Below are 26,066 nucleotides of genomic sequence, written 5' to 3'. Positions count from 1 at the left end.
CATCACCATTCAACTCTCCTGCCCAAGAGCCTGGGTGTCACCAGGCCTGTGACACTCTTCTGTGCCTCTGGCAGTTTTTTTCTTTTTTAATCATGGTAAAATATTACATAACAAAATTAACCATTTTAATCATTTTTAAGTTACAGTTCTGTGATAGTAAGTACATTTACACTGTTGTACAAACACTACCACCTTCTTTCTCTAAAACTTTTTCATCTTGTCAACCTAAAACTCTGCCTCCATCAAACAATAACTCCCTATTGCCCCCTCTTCCCATCCCTTGACAACCACTGTTCTACTTTCTGTCTCTATTTGGCTATTTAACTCTTCTAGGTAACTCATATAAGTAGAGTAATATACTATTTATCTCTCTGGAAGTTTTTGACTCTCCTCAACAGTCCCTGGGAAGGGGAACCACCTGGAGTAACTCATGAATTCCTCATGAGAGGCTACTGGGTCTGTGTGGGGAGTTGCTCAGCCTCACAGTCACTGTCCCTGCCACTGCCTGATGAACAGGACCCAGTAGCCCCTTCCTCCTTTCTATCACTGACACACTCCTGAGAAATTCCCTGGCCTTTTGTTTTCAGCCATAATGACCTTTCTGTCACTGCCCTTGACCCAAGGAAGTATATGGAAGAGTCACTTTGTTTCTCTGTCCTCCCCCCAGGGCTGGAGCTAAACCTCCTTCAGACCCTTCCATAGGTTTGCTATTTAAAAATAGTTCTTTATTTGTTCAGTCATTCATACATCCAGCAAACATTCCATAGCAATCCAAGAATAGAGGAGATCTCTCTCTCTCTCTCTCTCTGTCTCTGTCTTCCCAGCTCCCGGAATGGTTTATTCAGCCCTGTAATAAGGATTGCATTTATCATATTATATAGTCAGTGGTCTGCATTTCTGTCTTCTTCCGTAAAGCTGTGAATTTCTTTCTTTTTTTTTTTTTTTAAAGATTTTATTTACTTATTCGGCAGAGAGAGACACAGCGAGAGAGGGAACACAAGCAGGGGGACTGGGAGAGGGAGAAGCAGGCTTCCCGCAGAGCAGGGAGCCCGATGTGGGGCTCGATCCCAGGACCCTGGGATCACGACCTGAGCCGAAGGCAGACGCTCAACAACTGAGCCACCCAGGCGCCCCAAGCTGTGAATTTCTTTTAGGCAAAAACTTCTGCTGCTTGCGGGGGTCAGAGGAGGCCTCACAGAGAAGGCGACATTGAATTCAGCCTTGAACAGTGTCTAGGCAGAGGTAGAGGGAAGGGCATTGCAGGCAGGGAGGACAGCATGAGCAAAAGCATGTAATGTAGAAGTGTGCGGTGGGGCCTGGGGGGCAACGAGAATTAGAAGATGACACTGAGGAGCTGGGCAGGGGCCATACCAGTCAGTACCTCACGTACTAGGGCAGGAAATGTTCGGGGAGCCATGGAGGGCTTCTGTCAGACGGAGTTTTTGAAAGATCACTGGCAACCCCAGTAGGGAAGAGGGGTGGGGAGAGAAAGCCTGAAGGCAAGGGGACTGTTGAGCAAGAGATTGTTGCAGTGACCCAAGTAGGTGACAGTGAGGCCCATTTCACACCCACTGGGAAAGCTAAAACAAAAAAGGTAATATCAAGTGTTGGTGAGAATGTAGAGTACGTGGAACAGATTGTTGATCGAATGAAAAGTGATGCAGCTACTTTGGAAAACAGCCTGGAAGTACTTCAAAAAGCTAAACGTGGGATTACCATATGACCCAACAATTCTACGCCCAGGTATTATGCCCAAGAAAATTGAAAGCGTTTATCTACACAAAAGCTTGTATACAGATGTTCATAGCAGTACTATTCATAATAGTTCCAAAGCCGATGTTCACCAGCTGATGAGTGGATAAATAAATTGTATGTACACACAGTTGAATACTATCTGACCATAAAAAGTAATGAAGTAGTCACATGCTACAACATAGTTGAACTTGAAAACATGCTCAGTGAAAGAAGCCGGACATAAAAAGCCACATCTGATATGATTTCCTTTAGATGAAATGTCCAGGATAGGCGAGACGGAAAGTAGATTAGTGGTTGCCTAGGACTGGGGTTGGGGGGCAGGCAATGGGGAACAACTGCTAATGAGTAATGAGGTTTCTCTTTGGGATGATGAAAATATTCTGGAATTATACTAAAAACTACTGATCTGCACTTTTAAAAGGATGAATTTTATGGTTTATGAATTATATCTCATTAAAGCTGTTATTTTAAAAAGCAGTATCAAGGGGGGAAGAATGACAATACTGCCATAAGCTAGGGCACTGAGTGCTAGTCCTCCTCGACATCTCTGGGCCAAAGCAGCCATGCAGTATCGGCACCACTGAGGGAGTGCCGGGCAGCATGTGCAGAATCTGCAGGTGTCTGACGAAAGGTGGACCAATGCAGTGCAGTGGAAGGTGCACTGGCCAGAATCACAGAGATCTGCATAGTAGCCCCTGCCCAGCTCCTAACTCTGAAGGGGTTTAGCAAGTCAGTTCTTCTTATTGATTCTCCATTTCTCTATCTGCAAAATCAAAGGAGTCTTTCAGCATTAGGTGATTTGGGCCTATGAGAACAGCTTCCGTTCCCCCAGGAATGGAGCACAGCAGAGAAGTGTTGGTTGCAGTGAGGATGGAGACGGTGTCCAGGGTTCCCATGCTGGGTTACATGGGGGAAAGAGGGCAGGTCAGTAGCAGTGGAAGGGTCCAAAGAAGGGCTGTGGCCACTGGTGTGATTTGCGTGGCACTGGAGTAGGGCAGAGCCAGGACAAACTTCCCTTCTGCTTAGTTCTTAGAGGAACCACAGGACTGTAAGTCTCTGAATGTCTCCAGAGTAGAAATACAGTAGGTTTGTTCTGGGTTTTTCTGTGGAGATGGAGACCTTGGCCAGCAGGTGGAGCTGCAGGAAGACAGGAGGGGGCCTTTTCTCATGTCCAGGACTGTCTTAACAGTAGAGCAGGCTGCCTTGGGAGGAATGGAGAAGAGTGTCTTGTGGCTGGGGGTCTCCAAGCAGAAACCAGATGTCCCCAGCAAGAACAGCTGCTGGATTCCAGTCCAGTTGCTACACCTCTGTGGAGACTTGGGAAAGGATAAGTGTGGGTGTGAGCAGGGAAGAGACAGTTATCCTTGTGCTCAGACTTGGCTTTGTGATTGGGGTGGGCATGGAATGTTATCAGTTTGGAAATCAGTGAGCTAATTAGTTTTACAAGATGCGAGGTTTTGATCTCAAGGATCATTGCTACTAGAGCAGAGGTTCATGTCAGGTTAAGATTCTAGGAGAATAGGAGGTGGAGAGAGAACATTTACTGAGTGCCTGCTCTGTGTAAGCACTTGACATATGGTATTTATTCATCACAACTCCTCTATAAGGTAGACATTATCATCTCTGTTTTTGTTTTTGTTTTTAAGTAGACTTCATACCCAGCGTGGAGCCCAGTGCAGGGCTCGAACTCACAACCCTGAGATCAAGACCAGAGCTGAGATCAAGAGTCGGATGCTAACCAGCTGAGGCACCCAGGTGCCCCTCATCTCAGTTTTATAGACAAGGAAACAGAGTCCCAGAGATATTAAGTAACTTACCTGAGGTCACACACTTTTAGGTCAGAATTTAAACCTAAGTGTTTTTGGCTACAAAATCCATGTTCCTTCAGTGTCCCAAGAAGTGCATCCTGTGAATAGGAGCCATTGTTACCTGAGTGGTAGTACCTGGCTTTTCCTAATGCCCAGCAGCCCTGGCTCCTCATACGCCATTCAGCCAGTCCTCACTGGGTTTACTAGGTAATATGGACAGGGGGGTCAGAGGGTGTCCCTGGGGCCACAGCGCTTGACCAGGTGGGGAAGTCAAAGCATGCTGGCCCATAACTGTGTGATCATGCGTACCTGGGAAGAGGCTGGAAGTTCCCACTGGTTAAGAGTTAATTTAATTTTTGTCTTTTTAAATATTTTATTTATTTATCTGAGAGGGAGAGATAGCATGAGCCAGGGGAGTGGCAGCGGGAGAAGTAGGCTCCCCACCGAGGAGGGAGCCCGACAAGGGGCTCGATCCTAGGCCTCTGGGATCATGACCTGAGCTGAAGGCAGACACTTAGCTGACTGAGCCACCCAGGCGCCCCAAGAGTTAATTTTAGATTGGAGGAGAAAGGGCACAAAGCCTAGTGTTTTGTTCTAGACCTGCCATCTACTGATATGTACAGGTGTCTTCAGGTCAAGTATTTTTTTCTCTGGGCCTCATTTTCTCAGCTATTAAATAGGTAAGTGGATTAGCTCAAACACTTCAAGCTGTGTGCCTTGGAGGCCTTAGGGGCTCTGTGGAGAAAACCCAGGGGTTGTTAAAGAGGGGTTTGTTACCTCTGTAGTGCATTTCATGAAGCTGCTCTCACCCTTTACTGAGTGTTTACTCTGTGCCAAGCACTGGCTGAACACTGTATATCCATTCTCATCCAACCCTCTCAGCAACCCAGTAATTTTTTTTATCCCCAGTCAGCAAGGGTAAGTGACCTTGGCCAGGGTCACATAGATGGTAAGTGACTAAGCAAGGATGCAAGCCCAAGTCTGTCCCATATTCTTTTTTTTTTTTTCAATTTTTATTTTTAAAAAAGATTTTATTTGGGACATCTGAGTGGCTCAGTTGGTTAAGCAGCTGCTTTCGGCTCTGGTCATGATCCCAGGGTCCTGGGATTGAGCCCTGCATTGCATCACATTGGGCTCCCTGCTCAGCAGGGAGTCCGTTTCTCCCCCTCCCTCTGCCCCTGCTTGATCTCTCTGTCTCTCTCTCTCTCTGACAAATAAACAATAAAATCTTTTTACAAAATAAAAATAATAAAAATAAAAGATTTTATTTAAGAGAGATGAGTTGGGGGGGAGGGGCAGAAGGAAAGGGAGAAGCAGACTCCCTGCTAAGCAGGGAGCCCAATGCAATGCAACGCAGGGCTTGAAGCCAGGACCCTGGAATCATGACCTGAGCCACCCAGGTGCCCCCTTTTTCCCCCCAAGATTTTATTTATTTGAGAGAGAGCATGAGCAGGGCAAGTGGCTGAGGGAGGACAAGCAGACTCCCTGCTGAGCAGGAAGCCCCATGACTTGGGTCTCTCAGTCCCAGGAACCTGAGCTTAGGACCTGAGCTGAAGTCAGACACTTAACCAACTGAGCCACCCAGGCGCCCCTGTCCCGTATTCTTTTTTCTTTTCTTTTCTCTTCTTTTTTTTTAAGATTTTATTTATTTGACAGAGAGCGAGAGCAGGAACCCAAGCGGGGGAGTGGGAGAGGGAGAAGCAGGCTTCCCACAGAGCAGGGAGTCCGACACAGGGCTGGATCCCAGGACCCTGGGATCATGACCCAAGCCAAAGGCAGACACTTAACAACTGAGCCACCCAGGCGCCCCCCGTCCCATATTCTTAACCACCACATTGCTACCTTCTGAAGAACAGTGTGAAGAGAGCTTAGCCTTTTTTGTTGTTGTTTTTACCTTTTAAAAAATCAGGTTTTTTGAGATATAATTACATGCCATAAAATTCACTGATTTTAAGTGTACAATTAAATGAGTTTTGACAAATAGTTTTGTAAACACTATCACAATCATGATGTAGAACATTTCCATCAACCCAGAAGGTCCCCTTGTGCCCCTCTGCAGTCAGTCTCTTCTCCCCATCCCTGCCCCTCAGTGACCCTGCTCAGCTTTCTGTCACTGTAGTTTTACCATTTCTAGAATTCATATAAATGAAATCATACAAAGTATGGTCTTGTGTGTCTAGCTTCTGTCAGTTAGCTTAAGGCTTTTGAGGTTCATATTGTCATGTGTGTCAGTACTTCGTTTCTTTTTATTGGTGAGTAGTCGTCCATTATATGGCTGTACCACAACTGTTTACCCATTCACCTGTTGATTTGGGACTTCCAGATTTTTGGCTATTGTGCATAAAATTATTCTTAATACTAAAGTACAGGTCTTTGTTTGGACATACGATTTCATTTCTCGTGGGTACACATCTAGGAGTGGAATTGATGGGTCACACGACATATTCGCTTTCTAACGTGTGTAACAAGTTACCACAAATGTAATGGCTTGGCACCATACTGTATGATCCCACAGTTCTCCACATCAGAAGTCTGGGTAGGTTTGACCACGTTCTTCGCCCAGGGTCTCACAAGGCTGAAATCAAGGTGTTGGCCAGGCTGGGTACTTATCTGGAGGATCTGGGGAAAAAATCCCCCTCTTCCTCAGGGTCCTCTTCTAGCTCTTTAAGGTTGCTCACGTTCTTCCTTACCCGGCCCCTCTATCTTCAGACCACCAATGCATGCTGAGTCCTTTTCACACCCTCGGGTTCTCTGGTTCTTCGGCCACCAGCCAGACAAAACTGCTTTTCAATGGCTGGTGTGACTAGATTGGGCCCAAATAATCTCTCTTTTGCCATATATTGTAGCATAATCACAGGAGTAACATCTGGGAGCAAAGTCATGAGATAGTCTTAAAATTCTGCCTACCACTATGAAGTATATGTTTATAGGGGAGTATATGTTTATAAGAAACCATCAAACTTTTCCAAAATGACTGCACCATTTTACTTTTCCATCAGAAGTATATGGGAGTTCCAGTTGCTCCACATTCTGGCCAACATGATATTGTCAGTCTTTTTAATTTTAGCTATTGGTGGGTGTTGTAGTGGTATCTCATAGTGGTTTTCATTTGCATTTCCCTAATGACTGATGATAATGAGATCTTTTGATATGCTTATTAGAGCATAAAATTTTGTTTGATAAAAGGTTCTGCTTTTTAAAAAAGGTTGAAACCTACTGGCTTAGATAAACTGTGAGGTTCTTACAGAGTCTATAATCTGTGAATCTCTTAGTGGAGCCCAGGGTTTAACTCCTTTTCCAAAACAGTCTATCTTTTTTTAAAAAAGATTTTATTTATTTGAGAGAGAGAGCAGGAGCGGGGCGGGAAGGGGCATGCTCAGAGGGAAGGGGAAAAGCAGACTCTCTGCTGAGCAGGGAGCCCAGCGTGGGGCTGGATCCCAGGACCCTGAGATGACCTGAGCTGAAGGCAGACGCTTAACCATCTGAGCCATCCAGGCACCCCTCCTTTTCTGAAACAGTCTCTTGAATGTAGGTAGAATGTAGGTAAATCATCAGTATAAGCACTATGCTCTATGTGTGAGTTAGAGATGAAAGCAACAAACATTTTTTTTTAAGATTTTTTATTTATTTATTTGACAGAGAGAAAGACAGCAAGAGAGGGAACACAAGCAGGAGGAGTGGGGGAGGGAGAAGCAGGCTTTCGGCTGAGCAGGGAGCCCGATGCGGGGCTCGATCATAGGACCCTGGGATCATGACCTGAGCCGAAGGCAGACACTTAACAACTGAGCCACCCAGGCACCCCAAGCAACAAACATTTCTTGATTATCTACAGGGTTACAATCCCAAATCTGAAATTCAAATACAAATTATTCTGAAAACCAATTTTTTTTTCTTGGTTGGCACTAATACTCATTGGTAGCAAAACCTGACATGAAGGGGTTTTGTTTGTTTGTTTGCAGAAGGACCCTCTGTTGTCCTATGCCTGTGTTGGCTGCCTGGAAGCCTTGCTTGACTACCTGCATGCCCGGAGCCCAGACATCGGTAGAAACCTTGTGCATTCTCTGATGCTCCCATAGGGGTGGCCAGCCCCTGCCACCTTCCTGTCCCAGACTCCCAACCTCTGTTTTTTGATTCAGACTCATTTTGTTTAATTCTTTTCATAACATGCAAGGGCATTGTGATTTCCATTATATGGATGAGGACGCTGCAGTCCAAAGATGTCAAGTAACCTGCCCAACCAAGGTCACAAAGCTCCGAAGTGGCAGAGCCCTTCCTGTTGCCTGCTTTCCACAATAGTGGGATATAGTCTCCCTGAGCCAGGCAGCATAGGTGGATAGAAGCCCAGGGAAGAAAGAAACTTCCAGTGGTCAGTTTGTCCAATACCCTGCCTCTAGCTGAGCAACCCCTTTTTGAGTCAATAAGAGAAAGTCCTCTTCAGCAGTGTTCCAGGGCCTCTGGAAAAGCAGCAGTAACAACCCAGGGTGACTGGTGTTTCCTATAGCGTTCCATGTGGTCTCCCAGCCCTGGAATCGGTTTTTGCTGTTTACCCTCCTGGATGCTGGAGAGAGTTCCTTCCTCAGACCTGAGATCTTGAGGCTCATGACCCTGGTAAGTGCAGAATGGATGGTCCTGTGGTGTGAAGAATGTCATGAGCTGGGTGGTCCTGAAGAGGCCAGGTAGAGGGGTAGAAAGTAGAGGGGATAGGTGGGCCTACTCAGAGAATTCCTCTAAATGCCAACATCTTCTCACCCCCCAAAGACCCAGATACTCTTTCTAATTCATTAGCATGTGAAACATTGGCCAGGGCTTGTCTGCTACATCCAGATCCTATGCTAGGGACCAAAGATGTCACTGAGCCAAATGCTCTGCCTTCTAAGGGTCCCTCAGTCTAAAGAAGGAGATAGACAAGGAAACTAATAGTTAAAACATGATGTTATTAGTGGCATAGTAGAAGATATGCTAAGTGCCTGGCACACAGTAAGTGCTCATTGAATAAACAACAAAGCAGTGAGCCTGTGAATGATAGTGAAGTGAATCAATGAATAAATCAGTGGTGGTTGTGGGAACACAGAGAAGAGTACAGTTGACCACTGAATAGCGTGGGGGTTAGGGTCAACTGTGCTGACCCCCGCACAGTTGGAAATCTGCACATTAACTTTTGACTCCCCAAAACCTAACTACTAATAGGCCACTGTTGACTGAAAGCCTTACTGATCACATAAACAGTTAACACATATTTTGTATGTTATGTGTACTAAACACTGTATTCTTAGAATAAAGTAAGCTGGAAAGAGAAAATGTTATTAAGAAAATCATAAAGAGAAAATACTTTTACAGTGCTGTACTATATTTATCGAAAAAAATCTGTGTATAGGTGGACCTGTGCAGTTAACTCTCGTGTTCAAAGATTGACTAATTGCTTCTGCCAGAGCCAGGAGGGAGAGGTGAATAAGGGTGCAATAAGCATTCAGTTAATGCCTCTATTTCTTTAATGAAATGAAAACGTTCAGCAGGAAGGAAACATTTCAGGTGAGGTTTGAAGCATTAATAGGCAAAGTGGAGGAAAAGTATTCCAGGTAGTGAAGCGAAGTAGCAGGTAAATGAGTACATGCGGGTGTGTTTGGATAACCACACCTAGTCCTTTTTGGCCATGAGTGTGAGGGGCAGGGCCAAGCAGTGAGGGGAAGGGTACTGAAGGGTCAGCAGGGCCAACTCTCTTAGGGTTTCACAGTCTGCCTCATTTACCCCACTCTTCTATGACACAGCCCCACCTCCGCCCACCAACTCTGAGCTCCTGACGGCAGGGTTCTCTGGGCTTCAGATCTGTGCCCCCAGCCTGGTGCCAAACACAGCAGGGGCACCGGAAATATCTGTGAAGGAAGGATATGCCAAATCACTGTGTGTTTGGGGCTTCTCTCCCTGGCCTAGTTTGTGCGGTTCCAGAGCAGCAGTGTCCTGTCTCAGGAGGAAGTGGGTCATGTTCTGCAAGGCGCAGCTTTGGCTGACCTCTCTACCCTGTCGAACACCACACTCCAGGCTCTGCGTGGCTTCTTCCTGCAGGTGGGTGGGAAGGGGATGCTGGGTAGCCGCTGTAAGGCCAGACTGTCCATGCCATCTTCTCTGTGGAGGATGCGTGCTCTGGCCACAGCAGCCGTGGGAGGTAAGGAGTGCAGAGGGTGGAGGGTTGAGAGGGCCTGTATGGAGTGGCTGCTGAGAAGGCCTGTCTTCCCTGCCTTCTCTCCTCAGGTCCAGAGCATGGGTCTCCTGGCTGATCACAGCACGGCCCAGACCCTGCAGGCCTCCTTAGAGGGCCTTTCCCTGAGCACCTCCTCCGTCCAGCCACCCCTGGACATGCTGTATCCTTTCTTGCATCTGGGAGCCTTGGCCTGGGCAAGGTCACCCAGGCTATGGGAGGCTGTGGCATCATGCTTCAGAGGGGTGACAGTGTCTACAGCTCTGTCCTTTAAAGCATTTGCATCAGTGAGAATAATAGTGGATAGTAATGACACTGACTTATTCTGTTTAAGTTCCTACCAAGGGACTTGACTTGGTAGGAACTTGTACTATGACTTGTACTATGTCTAATCCTCACAGAAGCTAGGGCTGTTAACGTAGGTATAACTTACACCAGAGAGGTTAAATGATGTGCCCAGGATCACACAGTAATAGCATCAGGATCTGACCCCCATTTGTCTGTCTCCAAAGCCACATCACCAAACTCAGGAAGAAGCCAGTCCTTCCCCAAGAGCTTTGGAGAAAATTGCCCAAACCCAGTTGATACAGGTGCTTCCCTCAGCCCAGTGGGGGGTGCTGGCTGACTGACCTGTCCCTAAGAAAGCCTGGGGCTGTGGGCAGTGGCTAGAGGCCCTCTGGGGGTGGTTGTGGGGCTCCAGAGACAATTGAGTCTGGGTGTTCAGTCTGGTGCTTCCTCCCCATCCCCACTGGCTACCTCCCTGGCTCTCCTTCCCTGGTGCCTGAAACAGTTCCCTGTTGAATACCTACCCTGGTGTTTGGGTCCCAGATTTAGAATTCAGCCCACTATTCCTAAGAGCACCTTTGGGCTCTGGAAGTGTGGTTCTCCCACGGTTGGCTCCACCTTTCTGCATTTTCCTCTCATGTTTTGCTGCCAGTTGCCTGGGAGGGGTGGCTGTATCCCTGTCCCACATCAGAGACTGACCCTCATAACTTGAAGGCCCAGAAAGAGAGAACTAAGACTTGGAGAAGAGAAAGTCAGAATTGTTGGGGAAATGGATGACAAATGTAGCATCTTACTCCACTGTTGAAATGGAGTCGGGAAATAAAATGATACACTCACATGTCTCTGTGGGCTCCAAAAACATTTCTGTCTCAACTTATCTTGGCTCCCTGGAGCTGATAACTCTGCCACTGGCATGGTGGATTGCTACAATGAGGAATGGATGGCCTCCTCAGGGACAGGGGATGGGATTTGTTCTGGTAACATGTAAGGAGCACCAGCTGGCTGCCTCAGTTGTACCCAGAAAATACCAGGCAGGCCACCCACGGGGCTGAAAGTGCAGAGAAAGGCCACGTGTGTGGTACCCGTGTGATCCAAGTGCTCTGAGGGGCACTTTACCTGCTGCCTCACCTCAGGTGAAGGTGGAGAGAGGTACAATTTCCAGGCAAGGAAGCTGAGCAGGTCAAATCCTTCTGTGCCTCACTAGCTGAGCCGAACTTCTCCCTGGCTAAAGTGGGTACCTTGTGTTTCTTTCCGTGAGCCCTCCCCAGAGCTTGTATTTGATTACCACGTGTTCTTCAAAGGTCTGCTCTCCACAACTGTGCCTGCTCCCTGTGCCCAGCTCAGCCCACTGCGCCTCTGGCTCCCTGTCCGCCTGCCGAGCCCCCTGTCCCCGCCCCCCACACACCTGGGTGCCGGTACCTGGGCAGCCCACCCTACTCCTCGGGCTTGGTTGTACGGACGCTGCACAAAACTGGTCTGAACTCCGTCCTAATGAACGGGTAGGGAGGCCCCTAACGAACTAGGTTTAGAAGCTGGTGGACTGGAGAGGCGAGCAGGGGATGCACCAACTTCGCACTGCCGATTTCTTAAAAAAAAAAAAAAACTGCTAGTCGTGACCCACCAAACTGATCCTGTCAACTACAGTTTAAAAGACACTGTCAGCTGATGAAAAGTTTCGGTCAGGGCCCCAGTCCGCAGACGCGCCCTTTGCGTCGGGCCCAGACTCCCGCAGACTTAACTTCCTCCAATCTGACAGTGACAGAGTGACAATCACGCCCCGGCACGAGGTGGGCGGGACTAGACTCCGGTTTACGGAGCTGGGGGCGGGGCGGGGCCGGAAGTGAGGTCAGCTGAGGGGCCGTCGCGGCTCGCGCTCATTGGCCGGGGGCGGTGCTTGGAGGTTCCTGCGATGCTGCTGGCGCCTAGTGTGAGGTTCCGCGCCTCTGCTGTTCGCCCCGTGGACCCTAGAGCCGGGCTGCGCACCGCCGTCCTATCCGCACGCCCCTTCCCGCACCGACCTGCCTGGTAGGTGGCGGCGGGGGTCCCGGGAGGGCGGGCTCCTGGTGGGGCTGGGGGGCAGGGACCAAGGGCCTGGTGGGGCTGGGGGGCAGGGACCAAGGGCTGCTGGGGGTAGGGGATGAGATTCGCGGCCCCGAACGCTTCTCGTTGGAAGGACTCGTTCTCTCCTCTGGGCGCCCCAAAGGCTCGGGGCAGTAGGCTGGGTCCGCGAGTCCACGTAGCCGGCTCAGCCCGCCATCGCCGTGTCACCCTTACAGAATGGGTTCAGAGTCGTGTACCCGGGCGGGGAGCGGGATTGGGAGGCAGGGTAAGTGGGAGTAACAGAAGAAGCAGGATCCGTCTCCACGCAATCTGCTTTTTCGGTTTTCCTTTCCCACTTTTCCCGCTTCGGTCATTACCGGCTGTCTGATAGCCCCTGGCTTCAAGTTCTGCCCTAGCCCGGGTCTGGTTCCCTTGAGTCTAGAGCATGATGTTGGAAGGCAGGTTGTCCTGGGTGAACTTGGACTACTCTTTCCCATTCTTGAAGCTTCAGTTGTCTCATCCTCGTAGGGTGGCACCGGGGCGGTTCTCTGAATGACCTCTGCAGGCTCTCTGTCAATCACTGAGCGTCTTTCCCCTGGAGCAGGTGTCCTGCTAGTACAGTGGCAGCTTTGAGGTAGCCTATACTCATTTAGAATCTCATTAGCCCGGGAATAGCTGAGTGTCTTTGGGCAATCACCTCACTTTTCTGTGCCTTGGTTCCCACATTGGTAAAATTGGGCAGCTGTCATCTGAGCGTGAGGCCTCCTCTGACCACTGTGTTTCAGTGTGTGTTTCACCAGCTCCCTCATCCTTCTGTGCTTGTTTTACAAGTTGATTGATTGTTTGTTTCCCCTACTAGGGACATAAGTACCATGAATGCAGTGATTTTTGTTGGTCTTAGACACTGCTGTATTCCCAGGTCTAAATCAGTGCCTTGAATGTGGTACTTAAAAAATAATTAGGGAATGGTGCTTGAATAAGAACAGGTGGTGTTTGTGGTGCCTGTGGTTCCAAAGTGAGTGAGTGGCAGGCAGCCTTCTTACCCAAGACTGTGCCTCCTCCTTTCCCGCCCCAAATCCCTTTTTCTGTCTTTTTTTTTTTTAAGATTTTATTTTTAAATAATCTCTACACCCAGTGTGGAGCTTGAACTTACAACCTCAGGATCAAGAGTTGCATGCTCCACTGACTGAGCCAACCAGGCAGGCCCCTTCTTCTGTTGTGAGGACAGAAGTCAGAGAGGGAGAGAAACTGCAGAAGTTTCACAACTCCCCTGACTGCCTGGGCTTCCTTAACCAGACACCTTCCTGGGGTCCAGGATGGGGTGTGTTGAAAGGGAATAGTAATGACCAGCCCCTTTCCCCAGGCATAATGCCTCACCCAGTTCTTTCTCCCTACAGCAAGGAGGGGACTTCCTTATTTCTGTTTTACAGGTGAAAAAACTGAGGCTCAGAGAAGCTGAGCACTTTGCCCCAGGGCCCACAGACAGAGGCAGAGCTCGGGCTCTAGCCCAGAGTTCTAGACGCTGACCCCTGTGTGCTAAGCATCCTTATGTTGCCAATATTATCTGTTTTCCTCCCTTCTACCATCCCACGGTGTTTATTGTGTGTCTGGTGGTCACAGGCCCTGGGCTGAAACTGGGGCTCCAGGGCTCCCCAAAGCTGGATTCTTGGTATTTGGAGGCCAGGCCATGTCAGGAAGTTGCTGTTTACCTGCACTCTTTATTTTATACAACCAAGCTCTGGATCTCACCTCTCTCTGGGTTGCTTTCCTAGCTCTAGGATCTTGGATATGGATCTTCTTCAGTTCTTCTTTGTCCTGCTGTTGTCTGGGACGGGAGTCACAGACACCCTGAAGACCTCCCTGGACCCGAGCCTGCAGATCTGTATCCTTTGGGGTGGAGGTGGGGTTAATAAGCTGTTTCTGAGGGGGTCTATAAACAGTCTTTCTGTACCCACAACCCCTTGGATTCGAGGGTTGGAGCAGACCCAGACTGTGAGAACAGGGGAGAAAAGGTGAGGTGCTCTAACCAAACCTTGATCAAGTCAATTCTCTTCTGATCCTTAGTTTCCCCATATGTTAAATGGAGAAGGCAAGGCATACTTCTCAGAGCCACAAGGGCTCTGAGGATTGTGCATGTGCTTTGCATCTTGTGGGTGAGACCCTGGGTGGAGAGTCAGGCCCTGGCATACTGGGCTACCTGCTCTGGGCCAGACCTTAGGGACACAAAGAAGAGTTAGGACCAGTCAATCCCTGGCTTTGAGGAACTCACAGACCTCACGCTGTACTCTGTAGTCAGCACTTTAATGAACCATGGCTGGGGAAGAGGGGCAGGGAGAAACATGGTGCTGTGGCTTTTGAACTGGGTCATGAAAGAACAGAAACTCATGGAGAAGGGGGGGGGCAGTGGCATCCCAGGTGACATGTACAGTATAAGCAGAGGAGTGGAGCTTCTGGGAATAGTGAATGGTTGCAGCAAGTAAAAGGAAGACCACGGGGAGGGGAGGGCAGGAGCCAGGTCCTGAGGGTTGTGTTCAGGTGTTGGATATAGAATCCTATGTGAAATGGACAGAGGATAGGTTGCAGGATGCCCATGCCTCTTAGTTTGTTTCTTCCCCGGAGGTGTGGGGAGAGGGGGAGTGTCTCAGCCATGGGCATCTGTGGCCCTTGCAGATACTTGCTGGTTGGGAATGGGCCCTCTGGACTGGGGCCACTGGATTGTCCAGGCAGGAGTATGGGTGCCAGCCCCTTAACTTCATGCTGCTCAGACAAGAAGATGTTTGAGGTGAAACGGCGAGAACAGCTGCTGGCCCTGAAAAACCTGGCACACCTAAACGATGTCCACCAGCAGTACAAGATTCTTGATGTCATGCTCAGGGGGCTCTTTAAGGTGCGTGTGGGTGTGGGGCAGCTCACGGCAGGCCCAGTCTTCGATCTGGGCACTGACGGATGGGTAGGAGTTCCCTAAAGGGCTGGTGTTCAATGAGGGGAACTACATGCGCAAAAGATTGGAAATAGGGTTTAAATAAATAGGACCATCTGTGAAGGGCTCTGCAAAGCCACTCAGCCCGGGTGGGGTTCCCTCAGGTGCTGGAGGACTCGCGGACAGTGCTCATTGCTGCAGATGTGCTCCCAGATGGGCCCTTCCCCCAGGACGAGAAACTGAAGGATGGTATGGTCTTCCCATCTTCCCCTTTCCTCTTCCCCACCACCTTGATCTTCTCTAGCTGCTCCTTCCCTCCTATTCTTCTTGCTCTCTTTTTCTCTGGAAGTATCCTCTTATAACACCTTCCAAGTGGTCCCCTTGGGTGTATGGATACTTAATCCATATTTCTCTGGGCATTTTCTGGGCTTCAGAGCCAGTTTCTGGGCCCCTGACATGGATATTTCCTTTGCACTGTACTGTGGTTGGGGCAAGCGAAACAGGGAGAAACCTCTACCCGTGACCCTACCTCAAGGATTCTTGCCCTTTCTACCATCCTGACCCTTGTGGTAGAGAAGGCAAGGGTTGTTCCCATTTATAGGAGAAAAAAACTGAGCTCTATTGAAGAGACTGGCCAGTGGGGGCAGTTAAGAGTGCTCTTTACTACTGTTTTGTTTTTTTTAATACTTCCTTTTTTTTTAAGATTTTATTTATTTATTTATTTGAGAGAGTGAGAATGAGAGAGAGAGAGCACATGAGAGGGGGGAGGGTCAGAGGGAGAAGCAGACCTCCCTGCTGAGCAGGGAGCCTGATGCGGGACTCGATCCCAGGACTCCAGGATCATGACCTGAGCCGAAGGCAATAGCTGAACCAACTGAGCCACCCAGGCGCCCTTTACTACTGTTTTAAAGCCCCAGCCCCCTTAAATCCTTTCTGAGACGAGGTAGGAAGAACAGATAAGTAAGATAATGTTCTGTGTGTCTGTTCATCCCCTCTTCCAAGAATTGTTCTGTGGTAATTCCCCCTCTCTCCGGTTAACTGGTTATAGTCTACTAATAAAACTTGTTAGGTTACCCTGTCTGAGAGAGGATGAAAATAGCGCTTATATATTAAGTGATGGGTACTTTACAAACACCATCTCAAATCTCCGCTCTGAGGAAGGCACTGTTGCCTCCGTTTTCCAGATAAAAGAGGGCAAGTGGTTTGCTCTTGCTAACCTGTAAACCAGGCTAACTCCTGAGTTCTTTGAGGTTCAAGATTGTTCTGAAACCCAGAGGTCCCTATTCCACTTGTCTTGGACCCAACCTGACATATCTTTGGAGGAGTCCACTTATCTCTCAGTGTGGCCTGGCCAGTGCTGGTGAGGGTTGCCTGGGCCTTATCTGCAGGTATGGCTCAAACAGGGACTTACAGTAGGGCTGGGTATGTAGTTCTATTTCATGATAGCCAAGGGGGGGGGGAACCTGCTGCTCTGATGGGCACACTAACTTAGTCTGAACTGATCTGTCAACTAGAGGAAGGACATTAGTGGGAAAATTGGTGAAATTCAGTTAAGGTCTAATGATTAGTATCGATGTTAATTCCCTTGTTTAGATAGTTGTACAATGGTTATGTAAGATGATAACATCAGGGAAAGCCAAGTGAAGGAATTTTATGATATATGATGGAAGTCTAAAGTTATTTTACTATAAATCTCAAGAAGCATTTAAAATAAAGGGGCGCCTGGGTGGCTCAGTTGGTTAAGCATTTGCCTTCGGCTCAGATCATGATCCCAGGGTCCTGGGGTTGAGTCCCACATTGGGCTCCCTGCTTAGTGGGGAGTCTGCTTCTCCTTCTCCCTCTGCCTGTCCCCCGAGCTCATGCGTGTGCCTCTCTCTTGCTCTCTCAAATAAATAAATAAGTAAAAATCTTTTTAAAAAGTAAAAATGAAATTGGAAAGATATTAAAAACAAAAACAAACCCTATTGTGTTCCCTGGTCATCCTAATAGACCTGCTCCTCCCATACACTGCAGTTGTGTTAACAATGGAGCCTGGCTCTGGATAGTTGTTTTTTTTTTTTTAAGATTTTTATTTATTTATTTGACAGAGACATAGGAGAGAGGGAACACAAGCAGGGGGAGTGGGAGAGGGAGAAGCAGGCTTCCCACCGAGCAGGAAGCCCAATGCGGGGCTCGATCCCAGGACCCCGGGATCATGACCTGAGCTGAAGGCAGACGCTTAACCGACTGAGCCACCCAGGCGCCCCTGGCTCTGGATAGTTTGAGGCCAAGTTGGGGAAGTCAGACCCAGCCAAGCTTCATGTGACACATGTGTCGTCTTGTACAAAAGAGGCATCCACCTCTCTGGTCCCCACAACAAATGAGATACAGCATGGCCTTTGGAATTAAACCTGGGTTTGCAGCCCAGATTTGCCACTCACCAGCCATCTGAGCCTCAGTTTCCCATCTGTACAATGGGAATAGTAGCTATAGCTCCCTCGAGGTGGTTTTGAGGATTCAGTGATCTGGTGGACATAAAGCCATTAACATGCACTGCACACGTGGTCAGCACCTGTGGAGAGCGGGCACAGTTCCCTTCTCTCATTAGTAGGCTTAGTGGGCTTCCGTTCTCTGAAGGGTGGTTGGGGCTGGCCAGGCGGGCAATAGAAGGGCATCTGCCCAGGCCACTCATCAGGATCCTCTCGCCAGCTTTCTCCCAAGTAGTGGAGAACACGGCCTTCTTCGGTGATGTGGTGCTGCGCTTCCCGAGGATTGTGCACCACTACTTTGACCACAATTCCAACTGGAACCTCCTCATCCGCTGGGGCATCAGCTTCTGCAACCAGTCGGGCGTGTTTGACCAGGGGCCCCACTCGCCCATCCTTGGCCTGGTAAGGACTGACTGGGGCAGAGGAGGTTCAGGAGCCCTCTGCCTGGTGGTGTATCATGAACCTTGCATCTGCCTTCAATTGGGCCTGAATGTCAGCCCTTGGTTGTGTTTTCTGTGATAAGCCTCAGGGCACCTTGAGATCCCGTCTGTGATGACCTGGGTCCCTAGGGGTCATCACCTGTTCCACATCTGCCTAAGCCTTGGGCCTGGGTCCCACCATGGAGAGAGTGGCCGTGGGTAAGGAGTCAGGAGAAGGCAGACGATGACTAACTTTTCCTCGTCCACAGATGGCCCAGGAGCTGGGGATCAGCGAGAAAGACTCTGACTTCCAGAACCCATTTAAAGTAGACCGCCCAGAGGTAAGCTGCTGGGGCCTATGGCCATGTCTACTCTGCCTCTGCTGGGTCATGGGAAGCCAGGTCATACAGAGGCTGGGGCACCGTGAATGGAGCATGAGGGCTTTCGACTTGGAGCCAGACATGCTTGGGTCTGGATGCACGTATCATCACTTGCTCCTTGGTGCCTTTGGGCAAGCCACTGCCCCTGTCTTAGCCTCAGGCTCCCTATCTTTTCATGGGGTATCGACCCCAGCTGTGGGGGGGCAGTCAGAGGCTGTGAACACACCCATCCCAATGTACACTAGGCATCCAACATCAAGTGGATGCCGAGGAGGTCAGGCCATGTTTCTCTGCCCTTGAGCCTCTGAGTGCTCAGCCAGGCTTCTGTCTCACATTCCTGCACATACTTTCATCCTAGGGGACTGAGATGGGCTCTGAGGGCTGAAGGCTGCAGGGTAGGGTGACAGATGGGGACACACACAGTGGGTCGGGGGGGATTCAGAGGTGGCAGGGCAGGGCAGCAGGGGCAGGAAAGGCTGGAGGACTGGACTTGACAAATCCCAGGTTCTCCTCTGGTATAGGGAGGAGTGTCAGGGTCCGTGAGGGGTCTAGGATTTTAGCTTGCTACTGTTTCATGGATGCTGACAGGTCAGAGACATCAGAGTTTATTACAACAAAAGCAATATCCAGACTGTTGGCCTGGTCATGTGGGTTCCCCATGTTCCCCAAGTCACCCAGGGGTGACCCAGAGGGGCCCAGGCAGATGCCGTGCATGCGGTGGGTTTGCATGAAGCTGTGAATATCACAGCCTTTATAGTGAACAGAAGCAAACCTGCTCTTTGGGGGCAGTCATCATGTCACCCTTCCAGGTTGTTCTCTGCAAGCTGTCCTGACAAATGGCCCAGACAGAGGTGACCAGGGCTTTGCTTTCTTGGTGTACCCAGTGAGAACATTCAGGGATGCTCAGGGCTGTGGTTGATTGCCTCCCCCACAGTTCACCCCTCAGCCCTCTTGGCTTAACTTAAATTTCCACATGAATGTGTTGTTCAGTCTGATTGGTCTGATAGGTAGAGGCTAGGATCAAATATGTTCAGTGTGTGTCATACTGCCATTTGGTTAAGGCTGCCATCAACAGGACTCTAAGCATGTGTCATACTGCCATTTGGTTAAGGCTGCCATCAACAGGACTCTAAGCAGCAGGATGAAGCCAGCCTGCAGTTTTGACCTCAGTCCTCCGGCATGGCGGACTCAGCCAGCCATGGTAAGTCCTGGGCCGGCCAGTAGGTCTTATACTAGATAATCAGGACGTGGTCTGAGGCCAGTCAGTTACCCATTACCGTCCATGCAAGAGTTTAGACTGACCTGCTGATCTTTGATGTCAGTGTCAATAATTACAGGGAGCAATAGATGGACCCAAAGCAGTCCTCATCCCCAGTAAAGGGACGTTTCCTTTTTTTTTTTTAGAGAGTGTGCGCGCGCACATGCATATGCTAGTGGGCGGGGGGCGGGGCAGGCGGAGAGAGAGAGAGAATCTCAGGAAGGCTCTACGCCTAGCATGGAGCCTGACATGGGACTCAGGGCTCCATCTCACACCCCTGAGACCAAGAGCTGAGCCAGAATCAGGAGTTGGTTGCTTAACTGACTGAGCCACCCAGGCACCCCAGTAAAGAGACGTTTCATGGCCCACTGTTTCCCACATGTTACTGCTTGATTGGAGTCACCATTATATTATCGGCCTGAGCCCTGAGGGCAATGTCCCTATGGAGTGGCAGCCTCAGTTGCCCTACTTGGCATAATGGAAGGTCACTTAGGCATCAGGAGAAGCAGATGCATTTGTATCTGTCAGATTAAAACGGTCGTACTGCTGCGTGTGTCTGCACAGGGTCACTTCGGGAGCTGCTTTTGATGGCATCAAGCACATTAGAGTAGTTCACTACCAACCATGTCCGTGTGAGTTTTCCTATCACAAGGTTGAGAGTGACGCACCCAACAGCTGATCAGATTGTCAGCTGCAGCTGCCACTTGGCTTGGGCAGATCCTAGGATTGTTTGCCAAGTGGCGGTGCTGGATCTAAGAGACCCAGATTAATTGTTCCCTCCCCAGATACTAAGATTATTGCTACAAAATCAGGGTGTCACATCCCAGGACCTATAATTCCACTTTTTCTCCAATCCTCCCCTACTCTCACCTGGACCTTTCTTTCATCCAGAAGGGTCAGATGTGAATGGGACGAGGGCATTTTTACACAACATTCAGAGACACATTGTATCTTCCATCTTGGGTCCCATGGGCCACTGTAGGGAGACTTGGAGGGAGCATATTCAATCAAGTGGTCATTATCCTAATGATCTCAGGTCATACCATCCCAACCAACAGGGACTCTAGGCAGTCAAGCCAGAAATAACGGAGTCCTCTGCTCTGTGCCCATCCATGGTGGCAGGTATGTTGCCACATCTAGGGCAATGATGCATTTAGGTGGCAGTGCCAGTTAACTGGGCAGTGTAGTCTTGATCAGTGTTTTGATTCTGGTTGGTCTCATCAGAGAATGGGCCTTATGATGGGCATCAAAGCATCATAGTGACCTGGACTGTTAAACTCTCAACCAGTTTGTTTCCATAGTTTGTGGCCCCAGAGAAGAATGGTTGTCTTTGATCTGCCGGTCTGTAGTCTTTTGAGCAGCAGGCCAGATGGCTAAGAGCTGATGACAGTCCGTAGAAATATAATGTGCATGGTGTTAAGAATATTATCTAGGCAAGGGTGGTGTGGCTTCTAATTCAGATCATTATCTTACTGGCCTTGATGGCAGTTAGTCTTCCAGCATTGTCACTGGGGCTGGATGGCTGCTGCCGCCAATAAACACCAGTGTCCAGGGTTCCCAAAAGCGTCCCCAGGTTTGATGAGGACTGAGTGTATAGTGCTCATGGCTGTAATTTATTACAGCGAAAGGATACAATGCAAAATCAGGAAGGGAAAAGGCTCATGGGGTGAAGTTTGAGGGAAACCAGGTGCAAGCCTCCACGAGTCTCTCCCAGTGGAGTCCCCCAGGAACATACTTCATTCCCCCAGCAATAAGATGTGACCTGTGAGAAGCTGTCTGTCAGGGAGGCTCATTAAAGACTCAGTGCCTAGAGTTTTTATTGGGAGCTGGTCACTTAAGCACCCTCTGCCCAGTGCATACCAGAATTCCAGACCCCCAGGAGAAAAGCAGGTGTTCAGCATAAACCACATTGTTTGCAAAGTTTAGGCTCAGTGAGCCACTCAGTACTTAGGGTGGTGGGAGCCCTCCCCAAATCCAAATTTCCAGACACCAGCCAAGATCCAACCTTAGAAGCAGGTCTTTCAAAGGATAGCAGTCAGTCTGGCCATGTTAACTCTTCTGGACAGCATCATTAGCTCTTAATTTAGGTGAACAATCAGTGGACCAGGCGTGAGTATTTAGGGGAACCTCTGAATCAAGGGCTCCCTTGAACCAGTGGCTTTGCTTCAGGCAGCAGAATGGGAGATGTGGGTTTCCCTCCTAGGGTTACTGTCACACCATCACATAACATCCCTCGAGGTTGCTTGCTTCCATTGCAACCCTGATAAATGGCCAGTATAAGAGCAGTCAGGGCATACCCAGCAAGAATATGCAAGGACACTTAAGGCCATGGCAGATTGCCTTTCCCGGCGAGGGGCCCCCACCGAGATGCTTTATTGCTGTGACGCTGGCTCTCCTTGCCCTGTAGGTCATGAATGCCTCTGACACAGGAGGAGGGTGAGAGCATGCACCAGAGAGAATGGGTTCTAGGATAGATTTAGTTTGATTTTGTCCTAGTGTGCTCTGCTTGGAAATAACCATAACAGCAACATCCTTGCCTTACTTCTCATTGGCTGGGGACAGTCTAAAGATTTGACTCACTGTTTGGCCTCCAGTGTGGACCTGTCCCACCAGCAGTAGTTCAGGTTTACTCAGCTCCCCGCATGCACTCTCCACAACAGGGAGTGCTCTGGGAGTCCTCTCCTACTGCTTATGTACCCATCACTAGAACGAACTTGTATCAGGCTGTATGCTGGCCACTGCCCCCATCCAGAGGGAGCTGGCCCTCCCCCTGCCCTTCATATGCTTACAGTCTGTTGGGGAAGGCAACAGGGAAACAGTCCTGATCTAGCGTGATCACTGTACCAGGGGAAGAGGGGAGTGTGAGTATGGTGAGCCGTAGAACCCCTGGCAGGGAACCTGACCCTGCCGCAGCAGGTGGGTGGTGGAGGCTCTGGGATAAGTTAGACTTGCCCGGGGCACCATCTTGGGGAAAACCTTCCAGGCAGAGGGACTAGTTGCACAAAGGCTCAGAGGCATAGCACATGCATTTATTTATCATTCAGTGAGCATCTACTAAATCCCAGCCATGAGAGAAGCAGACTAGCCCTGCTCTCCTGGGAGATAGTCAGTAAAACACATACAATATGGTAGGTGGTGAAAAACAGCAGGGGAATGTGGTGAAGGATTCGGGGATTAGGTGGAGGTGCAGTTGCTACTTCATGTGACTCAGACACAGAAGGTCTTATTGAAAAGACCTGAACAAGGTGAGGGAGCCAGCCGTGTATCTGGGGGAAGAACATTCCCAGCTGAAGGAGCAGCAAGTGCAAAGGCCTGGAATTGGAAGCATATTTGGGGGAAGGGAGGCTGGGAAAAGATAAGGTCAGAGTAGGCCAGATCACAAGAGCCTTGGGGGGGCTCTTCTCGGGGCTTTGGCATTTACTCTGAGACGCATAGAGAGCAGGGTGATGGGCTCTGACTACCCCCTTTAAAGGATCAGCCTGGCTGTTGGGTGGAGGGTAGTTTAGGGGACCAGGGTGGGAAACAGGGACACTGACGAGGAGGCTACTGTGCTTGTCCATATGGGAGTTCATGGTGGCTTAAACCAGGGTGACAACAGTGAGGATGGTGAGCTTCCGGTTGTTCAGAAGGTAGAGCCAGTAAGATTAGCTAAGGAAGCAGATGTGGCATGAGAGACTCATTAGGAAGGAGTAGAAGACTTTGGCCTGCACACACGGAAGAATGGGACTGGGCTGCCGTTTTCTAAAATGGGCACATACTGTGGGTGGGGCCAGGTTGAGGCCTGGATTGGAGATCAAAACTTTGTTTCTGGACCTGGCGAGCATCTGAATGAAGATGTCAAGGAGGCAATTGGAAATATGACTCTAGATTTGAGGTTGAAGCTGCGGCTGCAAATACGAGTCATGCCTGTGAAAGAAGGAACGCAGAGCCAGGGCACAGGTTCCGTCCCATCACCGCAGGGCAGATAGAGCACTGCCCAGAGGGCTGAGGTCTAGGATGTGCCTGCGGGTAGAGGAGGGAGGATGGGGAGGAACCAGCAAAGAAGTCCCAGAGTGACAGTCAGTGAGAGAGTAGAAACGCAGGAGAGGATCGTTTCCCAGAGACCCTGTGAGGAAAGCGTAGCAAAGAGGGAATGAGCGACTTGTAGAATCTGCTGGTTGGCTGAGGAGCATGAGGCCTAAGAACCGGCCACTGGATTTAGGAACATGGACAGTGGCCATCAGAGATCCTAGTAGAAGCTGTTTTGGTGGAGCAGTGGGGACAAAGATCGGATTTCAAGAGAATAAGAGGCAAGGAAATGGGCACAGCAAGTGCAGACTACCTTTGAAGAGCCTTCCTTTCAAGGGGAACAGACCAGTGGGAGAATAGCTGGAGGGGGAGATTTTCATCAGGTGGGAGAGACTCAGCATGTTGGTGGGGACAGCGCAGTAGGGAGGAAGAATTGATGGTGCAGGGGCGCGAGGGCTTCATCCCTGAGCAAGTAAGGCAGGGGGGAGTTGCTGGCGCCCAGGGGAAGGGTCGGCCTTGCCTCCAAGAGCAGCTTGGGCACAGAAGCAGCTGGGGTGGCGGGTGTGGAGGTGAGAGCTTGTGGAAGTTGTCTTGTGAGTGCTTCTGTCCTCTGCAGTGGTTTGTGGGGAAGGAGTGGAGCAGGGTTGGGGGCTCGAGAAGGTGTGTCTAGGAGAACGGCTGAGTGAGCGGCCAGGGAGACATCCTGGATTGCCAGGCCGCATGAAGGGCCTGCTTGAGGTTAGCATCAGGAATTTCAAGTAGGCATTAGTTAGGCCTTGTCGGGAAGGGGTCTGGGAAAAGGAAAGGCAGTGTTTTTCTTCTGACTGAGCCAGGTTTGGGCTTTCCTGGTGAGGCTGAGCCAGCTGGGGTTGGAGGGCCCAGATCTCTTGACTTGCTCTACCCCAGCCAGAGCCACAGGGTCTGGGATCCTCTGTGACCGGGGGTTGGGGGTGGGGGTGGGGGTGTGCTTCCAGCTCCCAGCTGCTCATCCCTCCCAAGAGGATCAGCGTTAACTCATAGACACAGGAGGCAGAGTGTGGTAGGGGGGGACACTGGCCGGGGAGGTGGAAGGCCTGGGGGTTAGTCCCAGTTGTACCTCCCACTTGCTGTATGACCTAAGCATATCACCTACCCTTTCTGGGCCACACTTCTCTGATTTCACCCCATCTTCCTGTCCCATAGTTCAATCTAACATGGCAGGTAGATTGCTCCACAAGGTAGAACTTCTAGTTTGTTTTTAATGTCTACCTTGATGAAACATTTGTCACATTTGCCCTAAGAACAAATAAGATGGGCATCTTTCACAGCATAGTTAACCTGAGTTTGGGGTACTGTTAACAGCATTTCATATTCTAACATGATTCATTCGTTCATTTACAAAATACATACTGCGTGCCGTCTATAAGCCAGGCAGGTCCTGTGCTAGGGAGTGATGGCACAGTGAGCAACACCTGACATGATCCTCCCGTCCTCAGAGAGTGCTCTTCAGTGGGGGCGACAGGCACGAAGCATGTGATCATGAGGGAGGGGCTAGCCCCAGCCCCAGCCAGGAATCCGGGCAGATCCCTGAGGGTGGAACTAACGTGGCTAAGGGCGCAGGGGCTGGAAAGAGCATTCTGGGCCTGGACCACAGCACCTGCGGAGGCCTGGAAGTGGGAGCAACAAGGGAATCCGAGAACCCGAAGCGGGGAGTGTGAGGGAGGAGCAAAGCGGTGGGCAATGGGGGCCTGCAGAGGCGGCATGTGGAACTTGATCCTGAAAGTAATGCAGAGTCACAGAAGGGTTTAAGCAGGAGTGTGTCATGGTCAGATTTGCATTTTTGAAAAGAACTAACTGCAGTGAGGAGAATGGCTCGAGAGGGACCCAAGTGGGTGCAGAGAGCCTTGGAAGGCCCCGAGAGTCATGGTGAGGGAGGTGGAGGTGGTGATGGGGTTAGCGATAGGAGAGATGGAGAGAAGTAGATGAATTTGAGAGAGACTTAGGAGTTACACTGGGCCAGGCCTTGGCCAAGGACTCCTGTGGAAGGAGAGAGGTGGGGGTGTGGAGCCCTGCTGTTCGCAAGGACAGGGACACTGGAAAAGGACTGGGGTTTGGGGAGATGGAGCCGTGCCAAGTCTGGGGCTTGTTTGGGACATCTGGCGGCATTTAGATACGGAGATGCAGATTTGAGCGGTAACTGACATCGGCTCCTAACAGAAGCCAGGGTTTAGATGAGCCAGTCTGCAGACAGCAGAAGCCCTGGGGATTGCAGTTGAGGAATGCCTCCACCGAAGTCCTCCTCCTCCCACCCTGGCTCGCCCTGTGCTCCTGTCTCCTCACCAGGACCACCATCCATGCACCGTGGAAGCCATGAGCCTGGGCCCTACCGTCTTCTTTTCCACCTCTTTTTCAGGTTCTGCCAGTTTGACCTCTGACCCACTGCTTCCTGTGGGTGTACTCCGTTGCCTGGGCTTATCTGCGGCTTGTTTGCAAGCCACGGGATGCCTGTGGTCTCTTGTGCTCTCTGGCTGCCCTCCCCTCCTCAGGGGTGTG

At 50.0% G+C, this 26,066-nt stretch overlaps 2 protein-coding genes across 3 annotated transcripts in view; both read left to right on the top strand.

Annotated features, from left to right (window-relative positions):
- Positions 1–10,883, top strand: part of MEI1 (meiotic double-stranded break formation protein 1) — a 71,853-nt gene extending 60,970 nt beyond the window's left edge. Inside the window, exons 27-31 of the mRNA XM_025881637.2 lie at positions 7,523–7,604; positions 8,065–8,171; positions 9,492–9,623; positions 9,810–9,919; positions 10,694–10,883. Coding sequence (XP_025737422.1) covers positions 7,523–7,604; positions 8,065–8,171; positions 9,492–9,623; positions 9,810–9,919; positions 10,694–10,739 — 477 coding nt within the window. The 3' untranslated portion in view covers positions 10,740–10,883. The remainder of the gene's footprint in view (positions 1–7,522; positions 7,605–8,064; positions 8,172–9,491; positions 9,624–9,809; positions 9,920–10,693) is intronic.
- CCDC134 (coiled-coil domain containing 134) overlaps positions 1–26,066 on the top strand; it is a 34,703-nt gene that overhangs the window by 5,990 nt on the left and 2,647 nt on the right. The window contains exons 1-6 of one of the 2 annotated variants that reach the window (XM_025881638.2): positions 11,884–12,066; positions 13,854–13,963; positions 14,847–14,968; positions 15,166–15,250; positions 17,690–17,871; positions 18,158–18,229. In XM_025881638.2, coding sequence (XP_025737423.1) covers positions 11,951–12,066; positions 13,854–13,963; positions 14,847–14,968; positions 15,166–15,250; positions 17,690–17,871; positions 18,158–18,229 — 687 coding nt within the window. In that variant the 5' untranslated portion in view covers positions 11,884–11,950. Of the gene's footprint in view, positions 1–11,883; positions 12,067–13,853; positions 13,964–14,846; positions 14,969–15,165; positions 15,251–17,689; positions 17,872–18,157; positions 18,230–26,066 lie in introns of those variants that run through there. The other variant, XM_025881640.2, reaches the window with a different exon arrangement.

Source organism: Callorhinus ursinus, unplaced genomic scaffold (genome assembly GCF_003265705.2).
Source record: "Callorhinus ursinus isolate GAN/ISIS: 27379988/994484 unplaced genomic scaffold, GSC_fseal_2.0 scaffold48, whole genome shotgun sequence".
NCBI classification, from domain to species: domain Eukaryota; kingdom Metazoa; phylum Chordata; class Mammalia; order Carnivora; family Otariidae; genus Callorhinus; species Callorhinus ursinus.
This window is presented reverse-complemented; position numbering and strand designations above follow the sequence as displayed.